This window comes from Canis lupus, chromosome 31 (genome assembly GCF_003254725.2).
Source record: "Canis lupus dingo isolate Sandy chromosome 31, ASM325472v2, whole genome shotgun sequence".
NCBI classification, from domain to species: Eukaryota; Metazoa; Chordata; class Mammalia; order Carnivora; family Canidae; genus Canis; species Canis lupus.
Genome location: NC_064273.1, coordinates 36,549,697 through 36,572,367, shown reverse-complemented (window position 1 = coordinate 36,572,367; position 22,671 = coordinate 36,549,697). Strand labels below are relative to the sequence as shown.

The window sequence follows — 22,671 nt, the reverse complement described above, 5'->3', positions numbered from 1 at the left end:
GGAAACGAACAAGGGGTGGTGGAAAGGGAGGTGGGCGGGGGGTGGGGGGAAATGGGTGATGGGCACTGAGGGGGGCGCTTGATGGGATGAGCACTGGGAGTTATGCTATATGTTGGCAAATTGAACTCCAATTTAAAAAAAAGGAAAAAATAAATGTTTTTTTTTTTTTACTTATGATGAAAAAATTTAAAAATACATAAAAATCTTTAAAAATCTACCATCGGAGCAAAGGAGCAGTAGCTAGACAGGGAAAAATAAAGGGTTTGTTTGTTTGAGTCTGTTTTTAAGATAACTGCATGCTGCCAGTGGGAACGATGGGGGGAAGTCAGGAATGGCAGATGGTGCTGGCGCGGAGCCCTTGGAGGGCATGGGATGCCCGGGGACTGGGCTGTGAGGCACTGTGGGCCGGTGGCCCTGGGCGGGAGCTCAGACCACACAGCACAGTCTGATGGGGGAGAGGGGCACGTGGCCCGAGGCTGCAGGTGGGCGGCCTGGTGGCCGGAGCTGGTTGGGCAACCTTCTGACTTCACCTGTCCACAGTGGACGGGACTGATGAATCCGGTAGGTGGCGTCTTGGTGAAGTGCAAACATCTCACACAAATCCACTGGAGGGCAGAAGCTCCCAGGCCATAGCTGGTGGGAGGATCGGAAGGGGAGGTAATGCGCTCACACTCACCGGGGTGACTGGTAAGGGCACACTGCCCTCACTCCTGCGTTTTGTCTTGTTTTTAAAGATTTTACTTATTTATTCATGAGAGACACATAGAGAGAGAGGCAGAGACACAGGCAGAAGGAGAAGCAGGCTCCCTGCGGGGACCCTGATGCGGGACTCGATCCCGGGACCCCAGGATCACGACCTGAGCCAAAGGCAGGTGCTCAACGACTGAGCCACCCAGGCGTCCCTCACTCTGTGTTCTGAAGAGCATTATTCTCCTCCTGCTCTTCCAATAGTAGGCTACTTTATGGTTTTCAACACCCAGAAACCTTAAATTCTAAGCATTTGATAGTCACTATTAAAGACCGATCTGTCAAGTGTCTGAAGAAGACTCCTTCCGTCACTTCTATGCTTTCAAAGCTCTCCTCAGTCCAGAAATCAGAAATAAATTCACTTCAAGTGCCTTCCACTTTATATGATTTTCTGTTTCCATTTAATTCCTGGGTTGAGTTCCATATATGAGGTGAGGCCACCCCCAGGACCCCTCATTGATACCCTTTCCTCTCCCTCTGATGCGTCAGCAGGTGTGAAGAGGCCAGGCCTCCCGCTCTGGTATCAGCTCTGCTCCACGGATCTGCTTTCCCTCCTTCTCCCAAGCCAGGACCGTATCATCGGTTTATAACAGCTTTTTTAATATGTGTAGGGTAGCCAGCTCCTCTCGTTACTTTTTTTTACTTTTCAAGGTTTCTTGAGTTTCTCTCCCATTCATTCTTCCATATACACTTTTCAATCATCCAGTGAAGTTTCAGCAAATGATCCTATTGAGATTTTTCTGGAATTTCATTAAACCTGAAGGCTCATGAGGAATTGATACCAATCATGATTCATGATTCGTCTTCCTCTATCATAGATGCGGTGTGTTTCTGCACCCTCGGCCCGTGTGTGAATGTTTGCATTTCCCCCCAGGGACCTCATGTCCTCCATTCCCCCACAACTACCGCTAGTCCCCACGTGTCCACTGCTGAGACCTGACCAAAGCCAGAGCGGGGGGAGGGGGCTCCTTGGGAGCGTTTCCCCTGCACCCCAGCTCCGGCCACCAGCCTTCCACCACCACCGCCCCGGACCGTTTGTGCCCATGTGGTGTTTCAACTGGCGAACACACTTCTCAAAATTGTGCAGTTCTGCAAGTTGTACCTTCTATTTTCAGGTTGTTGCCCTCCTGTTTTGTTCTGGAAACTCCCATTGGAGCTAGATCCTTTGCTTACATACTCTCAGGGTCAGAGGCAAGCTCCCAAGAGGTGAGGGCTGAAGTTGGCCGTAAGTGGACGGAGAGCACAGGTATCCATGCCCAAACCATTGACAGCTCCCTCCTCCCATCGCCGAGGCCCCATTTACGGTCTCCAATTGACAAAGGAAACGTCGGTGGGTTTCCTCTTCCTGAGGATGAGGCGGGGCCTGCACCCTGCTCGTGCCTCCCCACGTGTGCACAGCAGAGCCTCCTTATCTATAAATAACATCTGTGAAGCCTGCAGTTGGAGAGAAAACCAAATTGTTTTTTTCGCTTGTCTTTCAAATGAAATATAATCAAGATTACAATGAGAGGTGAAAGGAAAGAACTTGGCATTTAAATATTTCTGATCTTCTCTTGGGAGAACTACTTAATGGTCAACCCAGACCACAGAAGTAGATGGGTTGACATTCTCCCTGGCTTTTAAAAGGGGCGTAGCTGCAGCCTGTGGGGCTGTATGGACCACATTCCCTATTAGATTCCTGGGGCAGCCGTAACAAGGCACCACAGACTGGGCGGCTGAAATGACAGACATTTATTGTCCCCGTCCTAGGGTCCAAGTTCTGGGATCCAGGAGTGGACAGGGTTGGTTCTTCCCGAGGTCCTGCTGGGCCCGTGGACACTGTCCTCTCCCCCTGTCCTCATGCCGTCCCCCTCTGTGTGCATCTGTGTCTTGATCTCATAGAGACACTGGTCAGATTGCATCAGGTCCACCCTGGTGACCTCCTCCTCCCTTAATCACCTCTGTAAAGACCCCATCTCTACTGTCCCATTCTGGGGCGCTGGGAGCCAGGACTTCAACACAGGAATCTGAGGCAGATAGAATTCAGCCCACAATAGCACCTTTATTACATCCGAGGTACTTGCCACCAACGCGCTCTGTGGTTTTGGAAATTACTGGGTGGATATGGCTTCAGTGTTGAAAATCCTCTCATCTTGGCCAGAAGACAAACTGTTCTCCAAGCTCTAACACTCCCGGCCTCTCCGCTCTTTGTTCTGGATTATGTGACATACATTTTCTATGTGGAGCGTTGAGAGCCACTTTGATTCCTGAAGACACTCCCCCATCGTATCAAGCTGGTCACCTCTCGTCTCCTTCAAGGTCACCAACAGGTTTCGGGGTGTGATTTTGTCGTGCAGTGATTCCAAAGACTCCCAGGACCGTAGCAAGAAGGCTGAAGTTGAATTGGTGACGGGCGGTGGATGTTTCAGTGGCCAAGCAGAACCGCATGGCTGCAAATTCATACCTGGAAAGGTGTGCCCTCTGGCAGGTAGGGGCTGCTCCAGGGTAGGTGCACATCTGTTCTTGGGCACATCCGTAAGGCCAGCAGGTGACACATGCCAAGTACCAGTCCTGCAGCCCACGCAGGGGGAGGTATGTACCTGTGTGTCCACAAGCTAGCTTTTGGATGGTGCCACCAGACCACATTTCCCTCTACTCAACAGATTAGTGATTTGTCCAGTCATTCAAGGATCATCTTCTAATTTAAATAGACTTCGGTGTTTAATAAGGTACACTTTTGGCAGTTCTAAGCGACTTTGCCAGAATGACAGAGTCTGACAGCAGTGCTAGGGATCTGCCATCGGGCCTGTAATCACATGTCACAGTGTGTCAGCATGTCTTGCCCTCCTCCAGGGAGGATGGGGATGCTTCCAAAACATGGCCAGTCAGACACCCCACGGGGGAGCCCACTACTTAGCTTTCTCTCTTTTTGTTGCAATTTTTCTTAGTGTTTATTAATTCATAAGGAAAACTTGTCTTTAGGAAGAATAGTCCCAGAAATGTCAGGCTTAATTGGTTATGTTGGTCACAGGTGGTTGACTGATTGCGAAGCAAAACATATGATGGCCACACACTTGTCTTCTACAGAGTCTTCACTGTGTAGTTCTAGAAACATCTGGGTTTGCCAATTGCCCCATGGCAGTGAGGCTCTCCCATCCTGAGCGGGGAGTGGAAGACCTGTCCCGCTCCTCCTGGAACTCAGACAGCGGTGGGGGCGTGACCAGCATTTCCCAATTTGCTTAAAGCATTGATGAGACCTGGTGATGGACGGAGCTGGTTCTCAAGGAAAACAGGTGCTTCCTTAGTTGTGTGACACCATCCGGCCTCCCCACTTTCCCGGGCCGGAGCGTTCTCCGCTCTCCAGGTCAGGGGGCTGTATTGGATTAGCTCTGCAGTCCCACGGGGCACCAGTGTGACTTCGAGGTAGCCCACAGGACCCATGGCCATGTCCACCCTGGCAAAATAGTGCTTCTCCCAAATGACTGGTCTACTGCATCTGGAATGGCCGAGATCATTTGGTGGAAACCGTATCCCTTTCTGCATCGGGTGTGGGACGGCGGGGATCTCCCGGCATGCATGGCGTGTGCAACCCCAGCTCTGGATTTGACTGACTTCTCCCATTTATTCTCTCTCTGACCCAATGTGTTTCTATTCTTTTATTTAAGTTTAAAATGGGGTGAATTTATATTTTGAATAAGTAATGCACACATATGGTTCAAATATTTACAAATCACGGGAGGTAGAGAGCAAAGTCTCCTTCCCAAGTCTTCTTCCTTCTCCCAGACCTTCCCCTAACCCCCAGGGGACCTCTGTTAGAAGTTTCTAGAGATGCTCCTTTCCAGGGAACTTTTAGACACAGGCATGCATAGAAATACATATCACACACATACATGTGCAGACAGTTGTGTTCCACTTCACCCTTCCCCGCAAATAGTTCTGTGCTACACACAGTTCAGCAACCTGTCTTGGATTTTTTCATATCAGCACATAAAATATGATATGAATTTTATTCATTTGACCTTTTTTTAAGCACTGCGAGTATTCTATATGGATGTATCACAACTTATTTCACTAATACCTTATTTCATAATTTCATGATCCCTTTTACCGACAGTTTAGGTCATGGTGGAAAGCACACGCGCACCTTTTCCCAGTTATCCCATCAAACGCTAAGCTGCGTGCTGCTGTGCAGAGATTTCGCAGATGCTCTTAAAGACCCTGGTCATCTGGCTTTAAGTTAATCAAAAGGGAGATTATCTTGTATGGGCCTGACTTATTCAGTTGGAAGGTCTTTAAAAAAAGGCTTACGGCTTCTCTGACCCTAAGAGGTTCCAAGTAGCATCTGTGTCTGCAACTGCTCCCTGTCTGCCTGGGGTGTCCGTCCTGATTGTCACACCGAGACAAGCACTTCGATCACCATGGTTTCCAGAGGTTATGTGGTTTCCATGGTTTCCTTCACTCCCTCCCTTCTTGCCTGCCTGCCCCTGTGGAGCTAACTCCAAGAGTCACACACGGCACTGCCTTGTAATAAATCCTTAAATGGATGTGTATATGTGCGGTGCGTAACATATACATGTATCATAACATAAATAATATGACATAAATAGAAACTATTATATTATCAATACATAATTTTCATGTATTAACTATAAAATATATATGTATAAATATATTTATATTACATATGTACAAAACATATACAATAATACATGTACATTTATACATATATAATATATATATAAATTACTATTCTGTTCTACTTCTCTGGCTAAACCTTAACTGAATTTGGGGGACCTTTAGCATGTAGTGGCGAAAAGCTGAGTGACATTGTTGGTGGAAAGCAGAAGCTAGAAGCAGTGCAGTTGGTCGTGTAGCACAGAATATCTCCAAGCACAGTGTTAAAAGCGTGGCCCGTTTTCTTCTTGTTGCTCATAGTGACGCATGTGAGGAGAGAGATTAATTGAGGGAAGAGAATTGGACAAAAGGAACCAATACCTGATAATTCCAATCAACCTCAGCCTCTCCAGATGATGCTAAAAATGCTCAAGTGAAGAGATTCTCCAGCTGAACGTGAAGAAGCAAGCCACCAGGAGGCCTATAGCTTCTAGGAAATGAGTTTTGCCAACACCATGTGAGCTCAGGAGAGGACCCCGAGCTTCAGATGAGACCCTAGCCCTGGCCCAAATCTGGGAGACCCCAAGCTGAGGCATGCTCAGACTCCCGATGCATGAAAACTAGGAGATATTGAATGTGCGTTGCTTTAGCTGATAAGTTCATGGTCGTCTGCGTAGAGCAATAGACTTCACAGTTGACACACTGAGCAGGAGGAAAATAAAGCCAAGTTTAGGATCTCTGAGTATGATCTCTTATGTCCATAATAAGGAAGTTGTTTTTGTAGTCATTTTGGGATTATGATGTCAAAAGACAAAGAGAGTAATTCATGTTTTCTGAACACCATCCTCAGAAAACCATGAATTGACCAAGATATGTACTGTATACCTGCAGGGATAATGTCGCCAGCATGGAGAAAGCAATTTTTTACCAACGATGGAATGATCTAGAAGCATACAAATAAGGCAACCACTGTTTTCAGAAGGACATTCTTGGGCATTAACTCAGGGAGAGATGTCTGGGGTGTCGCTGGAGGCAGCACTCACCTGTGCTTAACCCAGGTGTCAGACTCGCTGGCTTGCTCTGTGTAGTTCTCGGGTAGGAAGCCCCGGCAGCCCGTCCGCTGGGAGATCCCAATCACCCAGCCCTTGCTGGCTTCCTCCTGCTGAGTGGGGTCCACGAAGATGTAGTCGCCGGGACTTAGTGTCAGCTCGTCCACGTTCTGAGGTTTGTACTGGAAGAGGGCCCTGAGGGTCTGGAAAAGAGGCAAGTGTTTTCCTGTCTCAAGCAAGGACTTGTGCGGAGAAAGATGGTATCAGGAGAAGGATGACAGGGGCCTCTTGCCTCTAGGCTTCCGTGATGAGTTCTAAGACTCCAAGGCACTGTCCCGGCCTTTGGTGATAAATGGTGACAGAGGGTACCCGAACGTGGCACAGGATTCTTGGGATAGGTTTGGAAATGAATTCTGGTGTCTACCTATCTGTTATCTATCTATCTCTTATCACTATTTACTTATCTCTAATATGAAAAATCTTAGAGCATAATTAGACTTTCACATCCACCTTCCTTGGCATGAGTTTATTTATGATTTCTCATACAACATGGAACACGGTGGATTCATTCATACTAATTCCACGGGCCTGAAAGGAGCCCGGCACACTTTCTATTTAAGCCAATCAATGTAGGAAGTCCTGCAATAAGGCTTCATTGAAATCATCATTTAAACGAATTAATCAGCGATACGATACATTCGTAGATTTTTGCAGTAGTCCATTTTTTATTGCCAGAATTGCTACCATTCTTTTTTCAATTTTTTTTGTGTGTGTGTCTGCACTCATATGTAAAAGAACGAGAGTTCCAAATTGCACAGATGAGAAAATGATTTAAAAAACCCAACCAAAAAAAAAAAAAAAGACCCCAACCATAAATGGTCTTCGTTTTCCTGAAATGCCTCCAGAGGAGGGCTCCTGGGGGTAAGCTCTCCGTCGGGTGGGCAACCATTGGTTCCCATGGGGAGGCGGCTCTGGCTGAGGCTCCCAGGCCCGGGTTTGCTCACCTGGTAGTGCACGAAGCGCATGTCTCGGGAGTAAAGTGCGGCAGTCCACTGGCAGCTGAGGCTTGGGTGGATGGCTCTGGCCAGCTGCTCCAGGGTCCTCTGGTGGTGGGGGTAGAACTTGTGGGCCAGGGTCAGGTGCAGCTGCTTGGTGCAAGGCTTCACGGTGCAGTCTGTGAAGTCCGGGGAACACAGGGTTGAAGGGCGCTCTTACCCACACCGCTAGCTCTGCTCCTAGGACAGCCCCACAGCCCGGGTGGAGGGGCAAGGCCTTTCTGCATGGTGCCTCCTGCCTCTGCCCTCTCCTTCCCCCTGGGCACCGGGGCTTTGTTGGTAAGGCCAGGACGCCCTCCAGACTGCACCATCTCCTGAGTTCAGCTTATAGGGGAAGTGGTGGGGTACTGCAGATTTTACAAGGAGTAGGGAAGAGGAGGGGTAGAGATATGGGTTGGGGTGTTTGGAGCCTATCGATTGGCAAGCTAGTTGCCCAAACAGTTGGTTAAAGTGGACGCAGTGGACAGTTTCTCCTTCAATCCCCGGGGTGTGCACATCTCTCAGCCCTCAGAGTCAGCCACGCAGAGTCAGGCCCTCTCCATCAGTGGGTTCGGGTTCAGCCACAGAGTCTCAGGAAGAAAGCACCACAGGCCGCTCAACTGTGTCAAACATGACAGGATCGCTAGTATTTTGCTCACTTTGGTGAAGCAGGAAGCCCTCGGAGTGGCCAACCCTGGTCTTTTTGGGTGGCCTCTGCCCTGGTGGCCCCGGCCCTCCCGGTCCTCATTCCAGGGCCCTGGCGTCAGCCAGGATCTGCTTTCAACTGGGCCACAAAGGAGTTTATGTTCTGGGGAGGCGGCGATGGACAGGAGCACCCAGACTGTGGTATCACATAGGCCTCCTCTGCTCCTTCTGGAACGGTGACCTTGGGAGCATCTCGATCTGACTCAGCTTTCGTTTTGACAGTAACAGCTTGGAGACAGTGACAGCCACCTGCTGGGGCTGCATCGAAACCATTCCCTTAATTCGCGTCCCCGGGGAGTCATTTAGTCAATACCAGCTACCTGCCACCTCTCCCGGGGGCAGCACACACAAGCAGGTAGGATGTGTTCTCCCCTGGAAAACATCACGATGTTGCCATTGCTTCCTGGACCCACCTGGTGTCTCCCCTACACGAGCCTTTTAGCAGCAACTAAGAAACTGTCGAGGGGAGAAGCCGAAGTTGCGATGGTGTGTGGGTGGTGCGGAAATTCCTTTCTTAGGTGTTTCAGCACCGCGGTGGGGAGGACGGCCTTGCCACGTGAGTCAGCGTGGCCTGGGAAAGACCCATGCTAATTGTCATCGGTGTGATCAGTGAACCACACACCGCTTCTGAATGGGCCCTCATCTGCTCTCCGCAGCCCCTGCCTACGGGGGCGTTCCACTGGGTGGGGACAGAGGGGGACACACTTTGCCCTGAGAGGGGCCCAGGATACGCTGAAGCCCATGGGCCCTTCCCCAACCCTCGGGGTCGGGCCCAGGGCAAGGCAAGGCACTCCACGTCACAGCCGCTCTGTTGGAGCGCAGGGCTGGTCGGTGAGGACCCCAGGGGGACCGGATGAGACAGGACTGGACCCCTGTTCCAGCTCCGACCACTGCTTAGAGGACACTGTCTCTTTTCTGGGTCTCTTTTCACAAATGGCCACGGACGAGGGGGACTTGAACCAGCAGAAATGCATTCTCTCACAGCCAGGAGGCCAGACCTCTGAAATCCAGGGGTGGCCTGGGCCGGCCTCCCTCTGAAGCCTCCGGGCAGGGTCCTTCCTGCCGTGTCGGGCTCCCAGGGCTCCTGGTGCTCCTTGCCTCGTGGCCACGTCCCCACATCTCTGCTGCCCTCCTCCCATGGCCTCCTCCCCGTGCCTCTGGGTGTCCTCTCCTCTCTCAGAGGGACCCCAGTCACTGAATGTAGCGCCCGCCCAACTCCCATCTGGCCACATTTTAACTAATCATGCCTGCAGAGACTTTTCCCAAATAAAGTCTTTTTCTAAGGTTCTGGGTGGACAGGAATTTTAGGGAACTCCTTTACCCCATGACAGTGACCTCTGGCCGACATGCTACTTACTCTTCACAGGCCTCAGTGTCTTCATTTTAAGAATAGGGCATGCGAGACCCATTTTTTTGGGGGGTTGCAAAGCATAAGAGAGGTGCCGTGCCTGTTCTGGGGCCACAGGGCAGGGCTGGATGAGACCGCGCTGTCCTCTGGAGGCAAGGAGGTCAAAGAGCCATCACTTGACTCTTGTTTCTATAAAAGACGCCAATCTGCAAAGGCTCAGGGTAAGCTGATAATCATGCAGCAAATAGGACCCCAGAGTCCAGAGGCCAGGCTCCAAGTGGAAATCCAGGATGCAGGGACCTCCTCACATGGCCAGATCTGCGTCCAGGCACATCTGAAACCAGGGGTCACGACACTGAGCACCTCCGTGTGCCAGGACCGACGGGGAGCTCCACAGAAACAGGCAGTGATGTTTGAAGGCCCAGAGGCCTCGCCACCGTGCAGAGAGACAGGAGCGACTCCAGGGGCTGATGCGGCCCGAGGAAGCCCTAGCGCTGACCAGAGACTCGGGAGGAGCTCTCGTCCTCTGAGGTCCCTCCTGCGGGTCCCGCCAGAGCCCGACTCCCCACCAGCGCAGGTCCAGGGGGGGATGGGAGGGATGCAGATGCTCCCAGTGAATCTAGACCGTCCTTCCCCAAGAGGTGAAGGAGAAAAGACTCGCTCCTCCCTAAACATTAGCAACAACCACCTAGGACTTGCGTTTTCCACACAGCACTGGCCCCAGGAGGGGATCTGCCCAAGGTGGGTGTGGGGCTGGGGGCGGCCCCGATCCCCCAACATGGGCACCCGCCTGCAATCCACTGTCTTCATGTGGCCACTCGAAGCCCCTGGAGGGACAGTTGCCCAGGCAGCTGGAACGTGCCAAATGTTTGCAAAAACCACACTGATGGAGACAAAGGTATTCCCACTTAGGGAAAAGGTGTCCACGGGGTCTCAGAGTCTGCGTTCCTTTTGAGGGCCGTCCCGGCTCATTAGGTTTAGCTCCGGCTGAACTGTTCAGCCTCAGACTAAGGCCCCGTCCGAGGAGCTGGCTGCAAAGGGAGCGGTGGGGGTGGAATCGCCCCCGACCGGGGCGCATGTGTGCAAGCGAGGAGCAGCTTGCACCCCTTCCCTGCAGCTGGGCTTCTGCCCCAGGAGCAAGCACGGCCCCGGACACAGAGTGATGGGTCCCTATTAACCGTGCTCCTCGTGTGCACCTGGCCAGGGTCGCCACCCACCTGCTAAGACAGATGCTTCCGTGGCGAACATCATGGCGAATTCCCGGATGACGTCCGCAGGGCTGTCGCTCACGAAGAAGCCTAGATAGCTGATGGAAGAGTAGAGGACCAGAGGGACCGTCGGGGGGAAGGAACCCAGGATCCTGTCCCCAGCTTTCTTTAGAGCCTCATACAGACATTCCACCTTGTGGTCTTCACACTGAGGGAGAAGAGAGACAGAGGACGTGCGACGGTTAGCGTAGTTGATAAGAAACCAGGCAGCCAACTGGGCCTGTTTTGGGTCACGATGCCGGAATATGACTTATCTCATCCAACTGTTTGGGGTCATGGAGATTTGTTCTACACCCGGTGCTCAGTTTCTTTCTTTCTTTTCCTTTCTTTTTTTTTTTTTTAAGATTTTATTTATTTATTCATGATAGACACAGAGAGAGAGAGAGAGGCAGAGACACAGGCAGAGGGAGAAGCAGGCTCCTTGCAGGGAGCCCGATGTGGGACTCGATCCCGGGTCTCCAGGATCACGCCCTGGGCTGAAGGCAGGTGCTAAACCACTGAGCCCCCCAGGGATCCTGCGGTGCTCAGTTTCTTAGACATTCACATCAAATTCCTTTTGGAATGGAATATCCTTTAAGTGTCTAGGCTGGAAGTCTCTTGTCACCCTCGCTAACTCCCTTCCCTCTGTGTCATGTCTAGTCGACCCACAGCTGTGGTCAACCCACATGTGGCATCATGTGGCCTCTGGAGGTTTCCCTGAACCACGGGCATGCAGTGCTCAGAGCTCATGGCAAGGACGGCAGTGGCCGAAGCCCCCGGCATCCGGCCACACTCCCGCAGTGGCCGAGCCCGTCACGGCCCCTGACGCTGGTTTCCATGGAGGTGACTCGGGGCCCCCAGGCTCCCTGTCAGCCCTCTGTCCTTCTCCTTCCTTCACAGGTGCTTCTCCCCAAATAAATCTCTTGCAATCGCACTTGGGGTCGCACGTCTAACTCCACCTCGGGGTCTGCTCCTTGGGAGAGCGTGAACCAATGCAGGCTCCCAACCGGTCTCCCCGCTGCCCCCCAATTCACTGCACACATTTTAGCCTGACCGCTCTACCTAATGCTGTGTCCCTGCCATGCCACCCCCCACCCCAAAGCGGCAGGTGCGCCCCCGGTCACCTGCAGAGTTCTGTCTACACCCGCTCAGCCTGAGTGCCAGCTCTGTCCAAGCCACTTCCTGGGCTTGGAGACCTTCCTCCATGTGGAAGACTCACGTGAAGCCACAGTGAACCCCAGACCCGTGCCCTCCCACTCCCCACCCCCACCCCGGCAGGAAATCAGCGCCAGCCCTGCTCTTCCCTCTGAATTTCCCACGGCTCCTTTCATCCTCTGAGGAGTCAACCACCTTCTAGTTTTCATATGCATTTTTACGTCCCTTCGTCTGCCTATTGCATCTCTGCGGCCCTCGCGGGGCCTGGGAAAGCACGTGATGCGTGGAGGGTATAACCTTGAACCTGAGTGTGCACACTGTGATCACGCGGCCGCAGGTACATGGTCTGGAAGCGCCGAGTCGGACTGAAGCAGAGCTGCGGTGGGACCTCCTGCCCGTGGAGGCTGAATGTTTTCCTTCTGCAGCATCAAGGGCAGAGACCCAGTCCCTCTGGCACCCATCTGCCAGGAAGGGCGCCCGGCCAGCCGAGGCGGCGTTGGACGTGGGCCGGGGGTTAGTGGGACGGCCGACGTGGGAAGGGGAGGGTGTGTGTGCGCATATCTAAGTCGTGTCTGTGTGGACGTGTGGGTGCCGGGTGCTGGGTGCAGCCCCGGGGGCTTGGGAAGAGGAGCTGGAGGCCCGGGTGCCCCCCCCGCCCGGCTGCCGCGATGAAGCACGCCCGTTTCTGAGGCTGTTTTCATCGCTGCCTTTGGCTGCCTTCTTCCCCTGATGAGCTCCCAGGACAAGCCGGAAAGGAGTTTCTGACCGGCACAAGTGCTGTTGCTGGAGGGTGACCAGCTCACCCCAGTTTGCCCGGGATTTTCCTAGTTTTGGCACCGAAAAGCTCTGTGCCTTGGGACCGCGTCCCCCCAGCTCCGGGGTGGGGGGAGGTGTGCTGGGAACAGCCCGTGCAGAGGCTTGCGGCCCCTTCCCATGCACGCTGTGGAGCCTGAGACGGACTCGTCCTTGGGCCCCGTGGGATTCCTGAATCGGGTGGAACCCTAAGAGCCTGGGGACAGCAGAGGGGGGCCGGCCGGGGTGTGTCCTCCCCTGGTTCCTCTGGTGGGGAGCCACAGAGGAAGTGGCAGCCTGTCCCTCCCCGCCTCCCTCCCTCTCGTGCCTGCGTCTTCTCCTCTGAGCCGGCCCAGGTCCCTCTTGCCCTCCCGGGACCCCCGTGAGGCTGCCTGTTGGACCGTTTTCTGAGTCAGGGCCGGTTCCTGAAGCAGGGAAAGTCCTGCATCCGTGACGGGCCAGCAGTGAAAGTTCTCCAGCTCATCCAGCCCACGGTTCTGAAACACCTGCTCCGAGGCCCTGTGCTAGTCTGAGAGCACGGAAGCAAGGGCAGCATCTACCTTCTCGGGAGGGATTCAGTCTCGTGAGGGGCGCAGGGCGGCACCAGACACATGGGCGGAGCCGTGGACAGTGCCACCAGAGATACTAGCAAACAGGTGGGTGGTGGGAGCGCAGAGGGCGGCGGGGGAGACAACCGGGGGGGGGATAAGTGAGCGGGGCTCTGAGGGATGCATAGGAGTCGCCCAGCTGAGGCCGAGGAGAAACGTGAAGGGTGTCCCACACCAGGAGGCCCGCTGGTGTGACAACTGCAGCCCCCACCTCCCACACCGGTGACAACTGATCACGTGGCTCCCCTGGGTCACATCCAGCGTCGCTGGACATCACGGGGAAGTGCCTCCGGCGGCGTGTCGGTGAGCACTAGGGGCTCGCGGGCCCGACTCACCGTGAAGAAGTCACAGAGCGTGATGTGCGGGAAGACCTCGTGAGCCCGGTTCTTGGCGCACTGGCGCTTGCTGTCTTTCCAGAACTCTTCGAGTTTCTCCAGCAGGGGCCCCGTGGGGCAGAGGAAAAGAGCGTACTCCTGGGGGATGGGATCGTCCAGAGAGGGGTCATTGCGATGACAGCGCAGCCTGCAAGAGAACAGGCCGCTTTCAGCCGGCGCCCCGACGGCAGGGCCGTCCCCGCGTGGAGAGGGCAGCGAGCAGAAGAGGCCGCGCTGTGCATGGGCGGTGTCCACGCTGCACAAAGTCACTGCCGGCCCCTCTCGGCAAGGCTCAGCGGGCCCGGGGCCGGTGTGGCCGCGGAGCAGCGCTGGGTCCCCCTCCACCCCGTCCCCCCGGGGCTCTGCCCCACGTTAGTGTGATTCCCGGGCCAAAGACAAAGACAGTGAGAGAAGGTGACCTGGTCTTCAGACCATCTCTGGGGAGCCAGCTATCTCGGTAGTGGTGGAAAAAATTTTTTTAAAAGATTTTATTTATTCGTTTGAAAGAGAGAGACAGAAAGAGCCCAAGCAGGGGGAGAAGCAGACAGAGAAGGAGCAGCAGACTCCCCGCCGAGCTGGGAGCCCAACGTGGGGCTCGAGCCCAGGACCCTGAGATCACGACCTGAACCGAAGGCAGACGCTTACCCATCTGGGCCACCCAGGCGCCCCAGAGTTGAAAAAAATCTGTAGAAAACACTCACACTTCATTTTATCTGACTTCAAACTGAGTGTAAAAGTCAAAACTCCAAAAAAAAAAAAAAAAAAAACCCTAAAAACCCAAAACATAGACAAAACATAGGTAGTTATTATATATTTTCCTCTGTATTCAGAAGGTTATTTTAAGGACAAGGAGAAATGTTATACGACCTCAAATTCAAGCTCATTCTCACTGATGGAAGAAACAAGAATGAAGACAACCACAAGGCGTCATTTTCTCGCCCGTCAGATGAGAACGATGTGTTTGAAACGAAAAAAAAAAAAAAAAAAAAGGTTATGCTCAACTGTGTCAAAGGTGCAGCGGGTTCGTGCAACGTCTGTATAAAAGCAAATTGCCAGGAGGCGCCAAGAGCTTTTGGATACCCTTCCCGTCCAAACCGACAATTCCGCTTCCAGAAATTTCTCCAAAGGCGAAAACAAGTAACACGGCACATCTGACGTGCTTTATGGCAGGGTTATTTGTAACAGGTGAAAGACGCAGAGACGAGATAAGTGACAGTAGGTTTATTTATCATCTGTTCACTGGGAGTCATGGTTTTTTTATTTTTTTATTTTTTAAATTTTTTTTTGGGGGGGGAGTCATGGTTTTGAAGAATTTCTGGGGATGCAGGGAAGTGTCCGAGTTATTTTTTGTTTGTTTTTTTTTTTTTTTTGTTTGGTTGGTTGGTTTTTAATGGATTTAATAGGTGCCAGTAAACCATAATGACCAGTGGCATTGTACACATTCTTTTTCTATGTATTTTTTTAAATTGGAGTTTGATTTGCCAGCGCGGATGGAACTGGAGGGTACCCACCCACCCGAGTTGTAATCCTGAGTTTAGCGGGCGGCCCAGCAGCCCCTTGAGGCAGGAGCTGTGCTGGAGGGAGTCGCCCTAAGAGTGAAACACCATCAGAGGGCGCTCTGACCCTTCATCCTGAGCACTCCCTCCCATGTAGACGCATCCTTCCCCATCCTTCCCCATCCTTCCCCATCCTTCCCCATCCTTCCTTCCCCATCATTCCCCATCCTAGCCCCAACCTTCTCCACCCTAGCCCCAACCTTCCCCATCCTTCCCCGATGAGCCCGGATAAGCCAGAAAGGAATCTCTGACTGTCACAAATGCTGTTGCTGGGGGGTGACCGGTTTCTCCCAGAAACTTAAGCAACGAACCCATAGATGACACTTGGCGCGTGTTTTATATAAACCATTAGCCATTGCTTAACTCATGCTGCAGATTGCTGGGGCCACGCCAGGGTCCTGCAGATTTATCCATGCTGATGGGTGGGCACCCGGCTAAGGGAGTCCGAGCGACCCTTCCAAGGGCCCTGCGAGCTCCTCCCCCGTGTGCGAGGTATCTTACTCATCCATTCCACTGGTCAGATGCTTAAATTGGTTTCTTTTTGCCCAATTTCATAGCACGGGAATCGCGAGCTTTGTCTAGGTCCCTAAGGCACAGACCTGGCCGTGGAAGTGCCGGCTGGGCCGCCGCGTGGATCACACCGGGACTGCAGCCAGGGCAGGGAGAGACCGCCCCTTGTCTTCACCCACGTGGACGCTTGAAGTTGCCTTTGGGTTCTACTGGCATCTTACTTGGCACTTCCCCTGATTGGCTAGGGTTGGCCCACTCCAGGTGGAGCCTAGGGGACCCCACCGTCTCCCCGGTGCCTCGGTGGGACTTGTGGTCTGCGCAGCTGAGTTGGAACTAGAAGGAAGCCACCACGGCCCTCGAGGCTGTGGGTTTCATTTGAAATTCAAATTTGGCAACTGACTTTAGACTTAGCCCAGCCCGGAGGATTCTGGGCATTTCCCTTTGTCTGGTAGAGGGATTGCCTATCCTGCCACTGGCCTAGCGTTTTGGGGTGAAGAAGGGGATTTCCAGGGAGGACACGCTGGCCACTCAAAGCCCCACAATCAGTGGTTGCCATCCTGCTCCGGGAGGGTGCCCCAGTGGGTCAAGGCCTGGGTTTTATTGTTTGATTTTCACTGCGGTTTTCCAGAGCAGAGCGTGAGGGGACTTCCCACCTAGGGACAGAGTGACGGCAGCATGGCACTTTCAGGCGGGCCTGGGGGGTTCAGGAGTGGGGTGATCGCAGAGCACAAAGCCGAGGCCTGCAGGAGTGGGCGGCTTGCAGGCTGGCTGACGGATAGCAGAGCCCCCTGGAACCCCGAGTTCCACCCCCGGCCCCCCCCCCACCTGGCACCTGAGGCCTCAGAGGGCATCCAGGACCAACCAGTAAACTCTCTCCCCATCATAGGTAGCCTGAGACAGTGGCAACCTCTATTTTCTATCTTTCCTATTTACTCAACAGATCGCGTGGATTTCTTTCTTCCTTGAGAGTCACGTTTGGATAAACTCAGATTTTTAAGTGCAGAAAGGCTTGTTCACAGTTCGATCTCTCTCCTCTGTCTCCCATTTTAAATGCGGGTTCTTTTTCTTCCTTCCCTTTGGTGCCTGGCCGCCCGGCGTGTGTGGGGTGCTGCCCGTGGCCACCCCGCCGAGCTCTCAGAGCCAAGTACTCAGCACCCCTGCGGAGACTGCCCTACTCACCAATCTGATGCCTCTTCCGCTGTCTTTCTTCCAGTGGCTGCCAACGCCTTCAGCCTGCAGGAGAGCAGAACGAGAGGAGCATTCAGGGGCGCCCGGGGGGCTCAGCGGTGGAGCGGCTGCCTTCGGCCCAGGGCGTGATCCCCGGGGTCGAGGATGGGGTCCCACATCGGGCTCCCTGTGTGGAGCCTGCTTCTCCCTCTGCCTGTGACTCTGCCTCTCTCTCTCTCTCTCTCATGAATAAATAAATAAAAAAATCTTAAAAAAAAAAAAGAAAGAGAGGAGCATTCAAGAGCCCTGGCTTCCATTCTCTGGGGAAGCAGAGGAGAGGCAGGGGCAGCCCTGCAGCACAGGACACCTGTGTGTGTGTGTGTGTGTGTGTGTGTGTGTGTGTGTGTGTGTGTGTAGGGGGTGCCTACGAGGGCCTGGACTGCTACACTTTGCAGCTGGGTGCACTGCCCAGGCCTCAGTCTCCATGTGGCATCACTGTGATTTCTGAAAACGCCAACCTGCTCACACCTCCTCTGCTCATTCTCCTTCAGGGGCTCCCACTCCCGTCCTGGGCACCGGCTCCCACCACACCTGCCATCTTGCCAGCCCCTCCACCCTGCGCTAAAGCCAGGGGACCCCACTCTTGCATCCTCAGGTTGGCTGTGAAGGGCCAAATCCCTGGCCTGCACACGCGCCCTCCTACCAAAATGCAGCCCCGTGCCAACATGCCCTCGGAGAAATGACCCCGATCCTTCCAAGCATGGCTCACATGCCCTTCCTCCAGGGAAACGTCCCCAACCACACGTTCAGTCACTGGGCTTCATCTCTATAAACCTGCGTCTGTTTGCCTCCTCCACCAGCCTGCAAGGTCCGTGAGGTCCAACGGTGTCGTACTCGCCATTATAACCCAGGATGTATAGACACTGAATTAAATTTAGCTGAATGGGACCAAATTGGACGGGATGGAATAGGGCTAAGGTAACTCGCTCAGGAGTTCAGCCTGGAAGTAGCTGGAGTTGAAGAGCAAACCGACAGGGTGCTGCCCCGTGCTGCTGTTGGCGAATGCCGACGGGGATGATACTAGACCACAAGGAATTCTGAGCCTGAGTCTCCATCCAACGTCAGTAGCGTAATAAGGGATGGGGTTTAGTGGGGCCAAGAGTGGGGTCCTGCCCTGCCACTGCCTGTGCTCTCTGGCTTCCGTGACCCTGGCTGGGGTCTGGCACATGGTTCCACTGCTGATTTCAACCAGTGTCTTATCAACATAAAGGTGACAACGTTCTGAGTTGGGTTAGAAAAGAAAAGAGTGCAGCTTCCAAGCGATTTCAGCCAATTTCAAGGTTTTGTTATAATGTTTAGGGAAACTTTGGTCCCCTCTCCAATCCAAAGTCACTTAAAGGGACTTCTGATGCATTTTCCCACGTGAATCAGCCTGAGAAAAATTAGGACCGCATGTCCCTATCATAGCTTGTTTTTTTTGGGGGGGGACTTCTCTCTCTGACACAGTGGCTCCTAAGGTTAACATTTTCTATATGGGAACCTTTGCCTTGGGTAAGCAGGACTGGGTCAACACAGTTCTGGCACCTTCTTAACCATCTCTTTCAATGATCAGACAATGAAGAGATTTCCCCTACAGATAAATGGTTTCTCGGCATCATTTAGAAATACATTCCTGTTGGTAGTTCTTTCAACAGCTCCCCTCCACTTAGAGTTTAAGGTACCCCGGGTGTCATCTCAGTCACTGAACTGCAGAGAGGATACACCCAGGCCCAAGCTCCTCCAAATCCTAAAGATGGGGGTGCCCCAGTAGCACACGGCTCCCAAGTTTTACAAATTTCAGGATCCCTCTACCAACCAACCAGCCAGCCAGCCAGCCCAGTTTGTCTTTAAAGAGCAAAGAACATGTCATTTATAAAAAGTAGAAAAGGGCCTTATTTTGCGACAGTATCTAACACTGCGAGATGCCCCTCTCCGGCAGGAAGTAAGTGCTCTGAGCTGCCTGTAGTTCTGCAGCACAGGCCAGAAGGGTTGAGACACACACCCAGGGGCCAGCGGCGGGACAGTACTCACGCGGTGTGTGCCGGGAAGCCCATTCCCAGCAGGGTGTCCAGGAGTGAGGGGGTGCTGCGGCCCTTGTGCTTGTTGGAGACCTTTGCGTAGAGCTGAGTCTCCCCCGCTGCCATCTCTTCCTGCCTCTGTGGACAGAAATGAATAGATAAAACCAGAGAGAGAGAAAGAGACAGGCGAGGCTGTCTGAGGGTGTCAAGAAAAACCTCAAGCCCTTTTGATCTTTCTGACAAAAGCTAATATCCTGTTTGCATGAGATGTTGGTTTTCAGAATTCTTTTTTTTCGGGGTGCTGGGGGGTATAGCATCCACTAGCCCTGTTTCCACATGAGGTTTAAGGTCCAGAGGTCCAACACACTTACCAGAAGAGCAAAGATTGGAAAGACCGACAATACTAAATTTTGACAGGCTGTGGAATAATTGGAACTCTTATTCGTTGCTCAGCCATTTTGGATAACATTTGGACAGTTTCTTATATAGTTCAGCATAAATTTGCTATATGACTGATTTATTCTTAGCTGTCTCCCAAGGAGAAATGAAAATGTGTGACCATGATTTGTATATGAATGTTCGTAATAGCTTTATTCACAGGAGACCAAAACCAGAAAGAATCCAAATAAATATTCCAAATAAATCCAAATAAATTTATTTAAATAAATAAATCCAAATTTAAATAAATAAATAATCCAAATAAATCCACTGGTGAATGCATACATAAATTATGGTGTATTTGATCAATGATTTAGCCCTCATTGATGACAAAAACACACTACTGTTTCATGAGACAGCATGGATGAATTCAAGCAGTATTATTTTGATTAAAAGAAGCCAGAATCAAGATAATACACACTGTATGATTCTATTTCAATGAAATTCTATTTTTAAAAAGATTTTATTTATTTACTCATGAGAGAGAAGGCAGAGGGAGAAGCAGGCTCCAGACAGGGATCCTAATGTGGGACTTGATCCCAGGACCCCAGGATCATGCCTTGAGCTGAAGGCAGATGCTCAACCTCTGAGCCATCCAGAGGTCCCTTACAAGAAATTCTAAAATGAGGTAAAACTAAACTATAGAGATAGAAAACAGATAAGTTGCTGCCTGAGGCCAAGTTCTGAGGGAGTTTTGGGGGTGGTGGAAATGTTCTATATCCTGATATGGGTGTACAGTTCTTCAAAATTGACTAAATCAAACACTCATATTGGGTGCATTTTAAAGTGTGTAAACTAAGCTTCAATAAAATTTATTTTTAGAAAGGAAAGGGAAGGAATACTTAGAACAATCATAACAGTGTGCTAATTTTCAACAAAAACAGGCCTGCTGGGATTTTGTTGGGGATTATATTGAATCTATAGGTCAGTTTTAATAATATCAAGTCTTCGGAGCACCTGGGTGGCTCAGTGGTTGAGCATCTGCCTTTGGATCAGGTCGTAATCCCAGGGTCCTGAGATCGAGTCCCGCATCAGGCTCCCTACGTGGAGCCTGCTTCTCCCTCTGCCTGTGTCTCTGCCTCTCTCTCTGTATCTCTTATGAATAAATAAATACAATCTAAAAACAAAACCAAAAAAACAATATCGAGTCTTCCATTCCATGAACATGGTATATCTCTCTATTTACTTTCTCTCAGTAGTGTTTTGTAGTTTCACAGTCTTGTATTTCTGTCATTAAGTTTATTTCTATGTGTTGCTATAGCTTAAAAATAATTTCTATTTCCATTTGTTGCTGATATATAGAAATGCAATTGATTCTTATATATTGACATCATAGCCCTCTTGGCACAGTGGGCAGTGCATCAGTCTCATATATATTGACATCACATCCAATAATCTGGCCGAGATCACTTATTAACTCTATTATTTTGTAGATTCTTTTTGATTTTCTTTTTTTTTTAAATATATTTTTTTAAATTTTTATTTATTTGTGATAGTCACAGAAAGAGAGAGAGAGAATGAGGCAGAGACACAGGCAGAGGGAGAAGCAGGCTCCATGCACCGGGACCCTGACGTGGGATTCGATCCCGGGTCTCCAGGATCGCGCCCTGGGCCAAAGGCAGGCGCCAAACCGCTGCGCCACCCAGGGATCCCCTCTTTTTGATTTTCTATGTACATCATCATGTGCTCTTCAAATAATGTCAGGTTCTCCTTTCCTTTCCAATAATTGTGAGCTTTATTTCCTCTCCTTGCCATATAGTGACAAAGGCCTCCAGTGCCATGTTGGATAAAAGTTTATGATAGGTACCCTTTATCAGATTGAATAATTTTTTTCACTACTAATTCACTGAAGTGTTTTAAAAAAATAATGGGTATTGAATTTTATCAAAAGCTTTTTCTGCATCTATTGAGACGATCATAGTGTTTTCCTTCTTATTCAGTGAATGAGGTAGCTTATGCCAGTGGGCTTTTGAATGTTAAATCAATCTTGTGTTTCTAAGATAAAACCTTGGTAATTATATGTTATGTTTTATATATATTAATGTGTTAATACTTTGTTTAGAATTTTTTGCTCTGTGTTTGTGAATTGGCTTGGCCTGTTTTCCTTTCTTATAATTTCCTTCTCAGGTTTTGGTGTCAGTAGAATGATCAGCTCATTTTGGTATTCTTGAGACTTCCTGGTTACAGCACGGTAAGATCCCCTTCCAGGACACCCCTCAGCCTTTGGCAAATGAGGATAGTTGGTCTCCCTAAGAGTCAAGTGTTATTCTGATCTCAGATATGAATTGGGAAATATTTCCTCTTCCCTGATTCTCTGAGTTTTTGTAAGATTGGTATAACTTTTTGCTTTAATGTTCAAAAAAGATTTGTCAGTAAAGTCTCCTGGGCCTAGAATTTTCTTGGAAAGTTTTAAACTATAGATTTAATTAATTTAACAGCTACAGGAGTATTCTTCTTGTGTCGGTTTCATTAAGTTGTTTTTCAAGGAACTTGATCATTTTTTCTAAGTTGTTAAATTTCCTGGCATAGAGTTGCCAGATTTTCTTTCAATTCTGTTGCATAATTTTCTGTGTAGAAGTCTTGCATATTAGTTGTTGTTAGGTATTTGATAATTTTTGATGCCACTGTAAGTTATCTTTTTAAAATGTCATATTCATACTCTTTGTTGCTGGTAATTCAAATGCTATTGATTCACATTATTTTACATTTGAACTTATATCTAAATGTCTTGTTTGACTTGCTTATTAATTCTAATAATTAATCTCTAGAATTTAAAAAATAATTCTAGATACAAAAAGAATTGTGTCTATAAATAATATTTTTATTTATTTTTTACCAGTACATATTCTTTACTTTAAAATTTTTTCTTTCTCTTTTTTCTTTCTTTCTTTTTTCTTTCTCTTCTTTTTTCTCCTCCTCTTCTTTCTTCTTCCCTTTTTCTCCTTCTTCTTCCTCTTCCTTTTCCTCTTCTTCTTTTATTGCACTGGCTTGACTCCAAATGTTGAACAGAAATGGTATATATCTATATAGTGCATGTCCTTGTGGTGTTCTCCATTTCAGAGTAAAATGCTTCCATATTTCATCTTTAAATGTAAGTTTATTGTGTTTTTAAATATCTTTTTCTTTGAGGAATTAAAAAAATGAAATAATTTCATAACCAAATGAATTAAATATCTTAAAATTGAAAGCCTCAAAATATAAAACGCTTGTTACCTAGAAGAAAAAAAAAGTAGATTTTGGGTCTGAGATACAGCCTCTACTCAAATACATCTTTCTTTTCTCAATAGTAAA

The 22,671-nt window shown here is 50.3% G+C and overlaps 1 protein-coding gene across 2 annotated transcripts in view; it reads right to left on the bottom strand.

Moving 5' to 3' along the window:
- Nucleotides 1-19,126, bottom strand: part of UBASH3A (ubiquitin associated and SH3 domain containing A) — a 42,598-nt gene extending 23,472 nt beyond the window's left edge. For both annotated transcript variants that reach the window (XM_025462059.3, XM_025462060.3), the window contains exons 1-6: nucleotides 18,956-19,126; nucleotides 16,898-16,951; nucleotides 13,614-13,800; nucleotides 10,694-10,892; nucleotides 7,394-7,563; nucleotides 6,384-6,592 (exon numbers count right to left, since the gene is read on the bottom strand). In XM_025462059.3, coding sequence (XP_025317844.1) covers nucleotides 6,384-6,592; nucleotides 7,394-7,563; nucleotides 10,694-10,892; nucleotides 13,614-13,800; nucleotides 16,898-16,951; nucleotides 18,956-19,068 — 932 coding nt within the window. In that variant the 5' untranslated portion in view covers nucleotides 19,069-19,126. The remainder of the gene's footprint in view (nucleotides 1-6,383; nucleotides 6,593-7,393; nucleotides 7,564-10,693; nucleotides 10,893-13,613; nucleotides 13,801-16,897; nucleotides 16,952-18,955) is intronic.
- Between the last annotated feature and the right edge of the window lie 3,545 nt (nucleotides 19,127-22,671).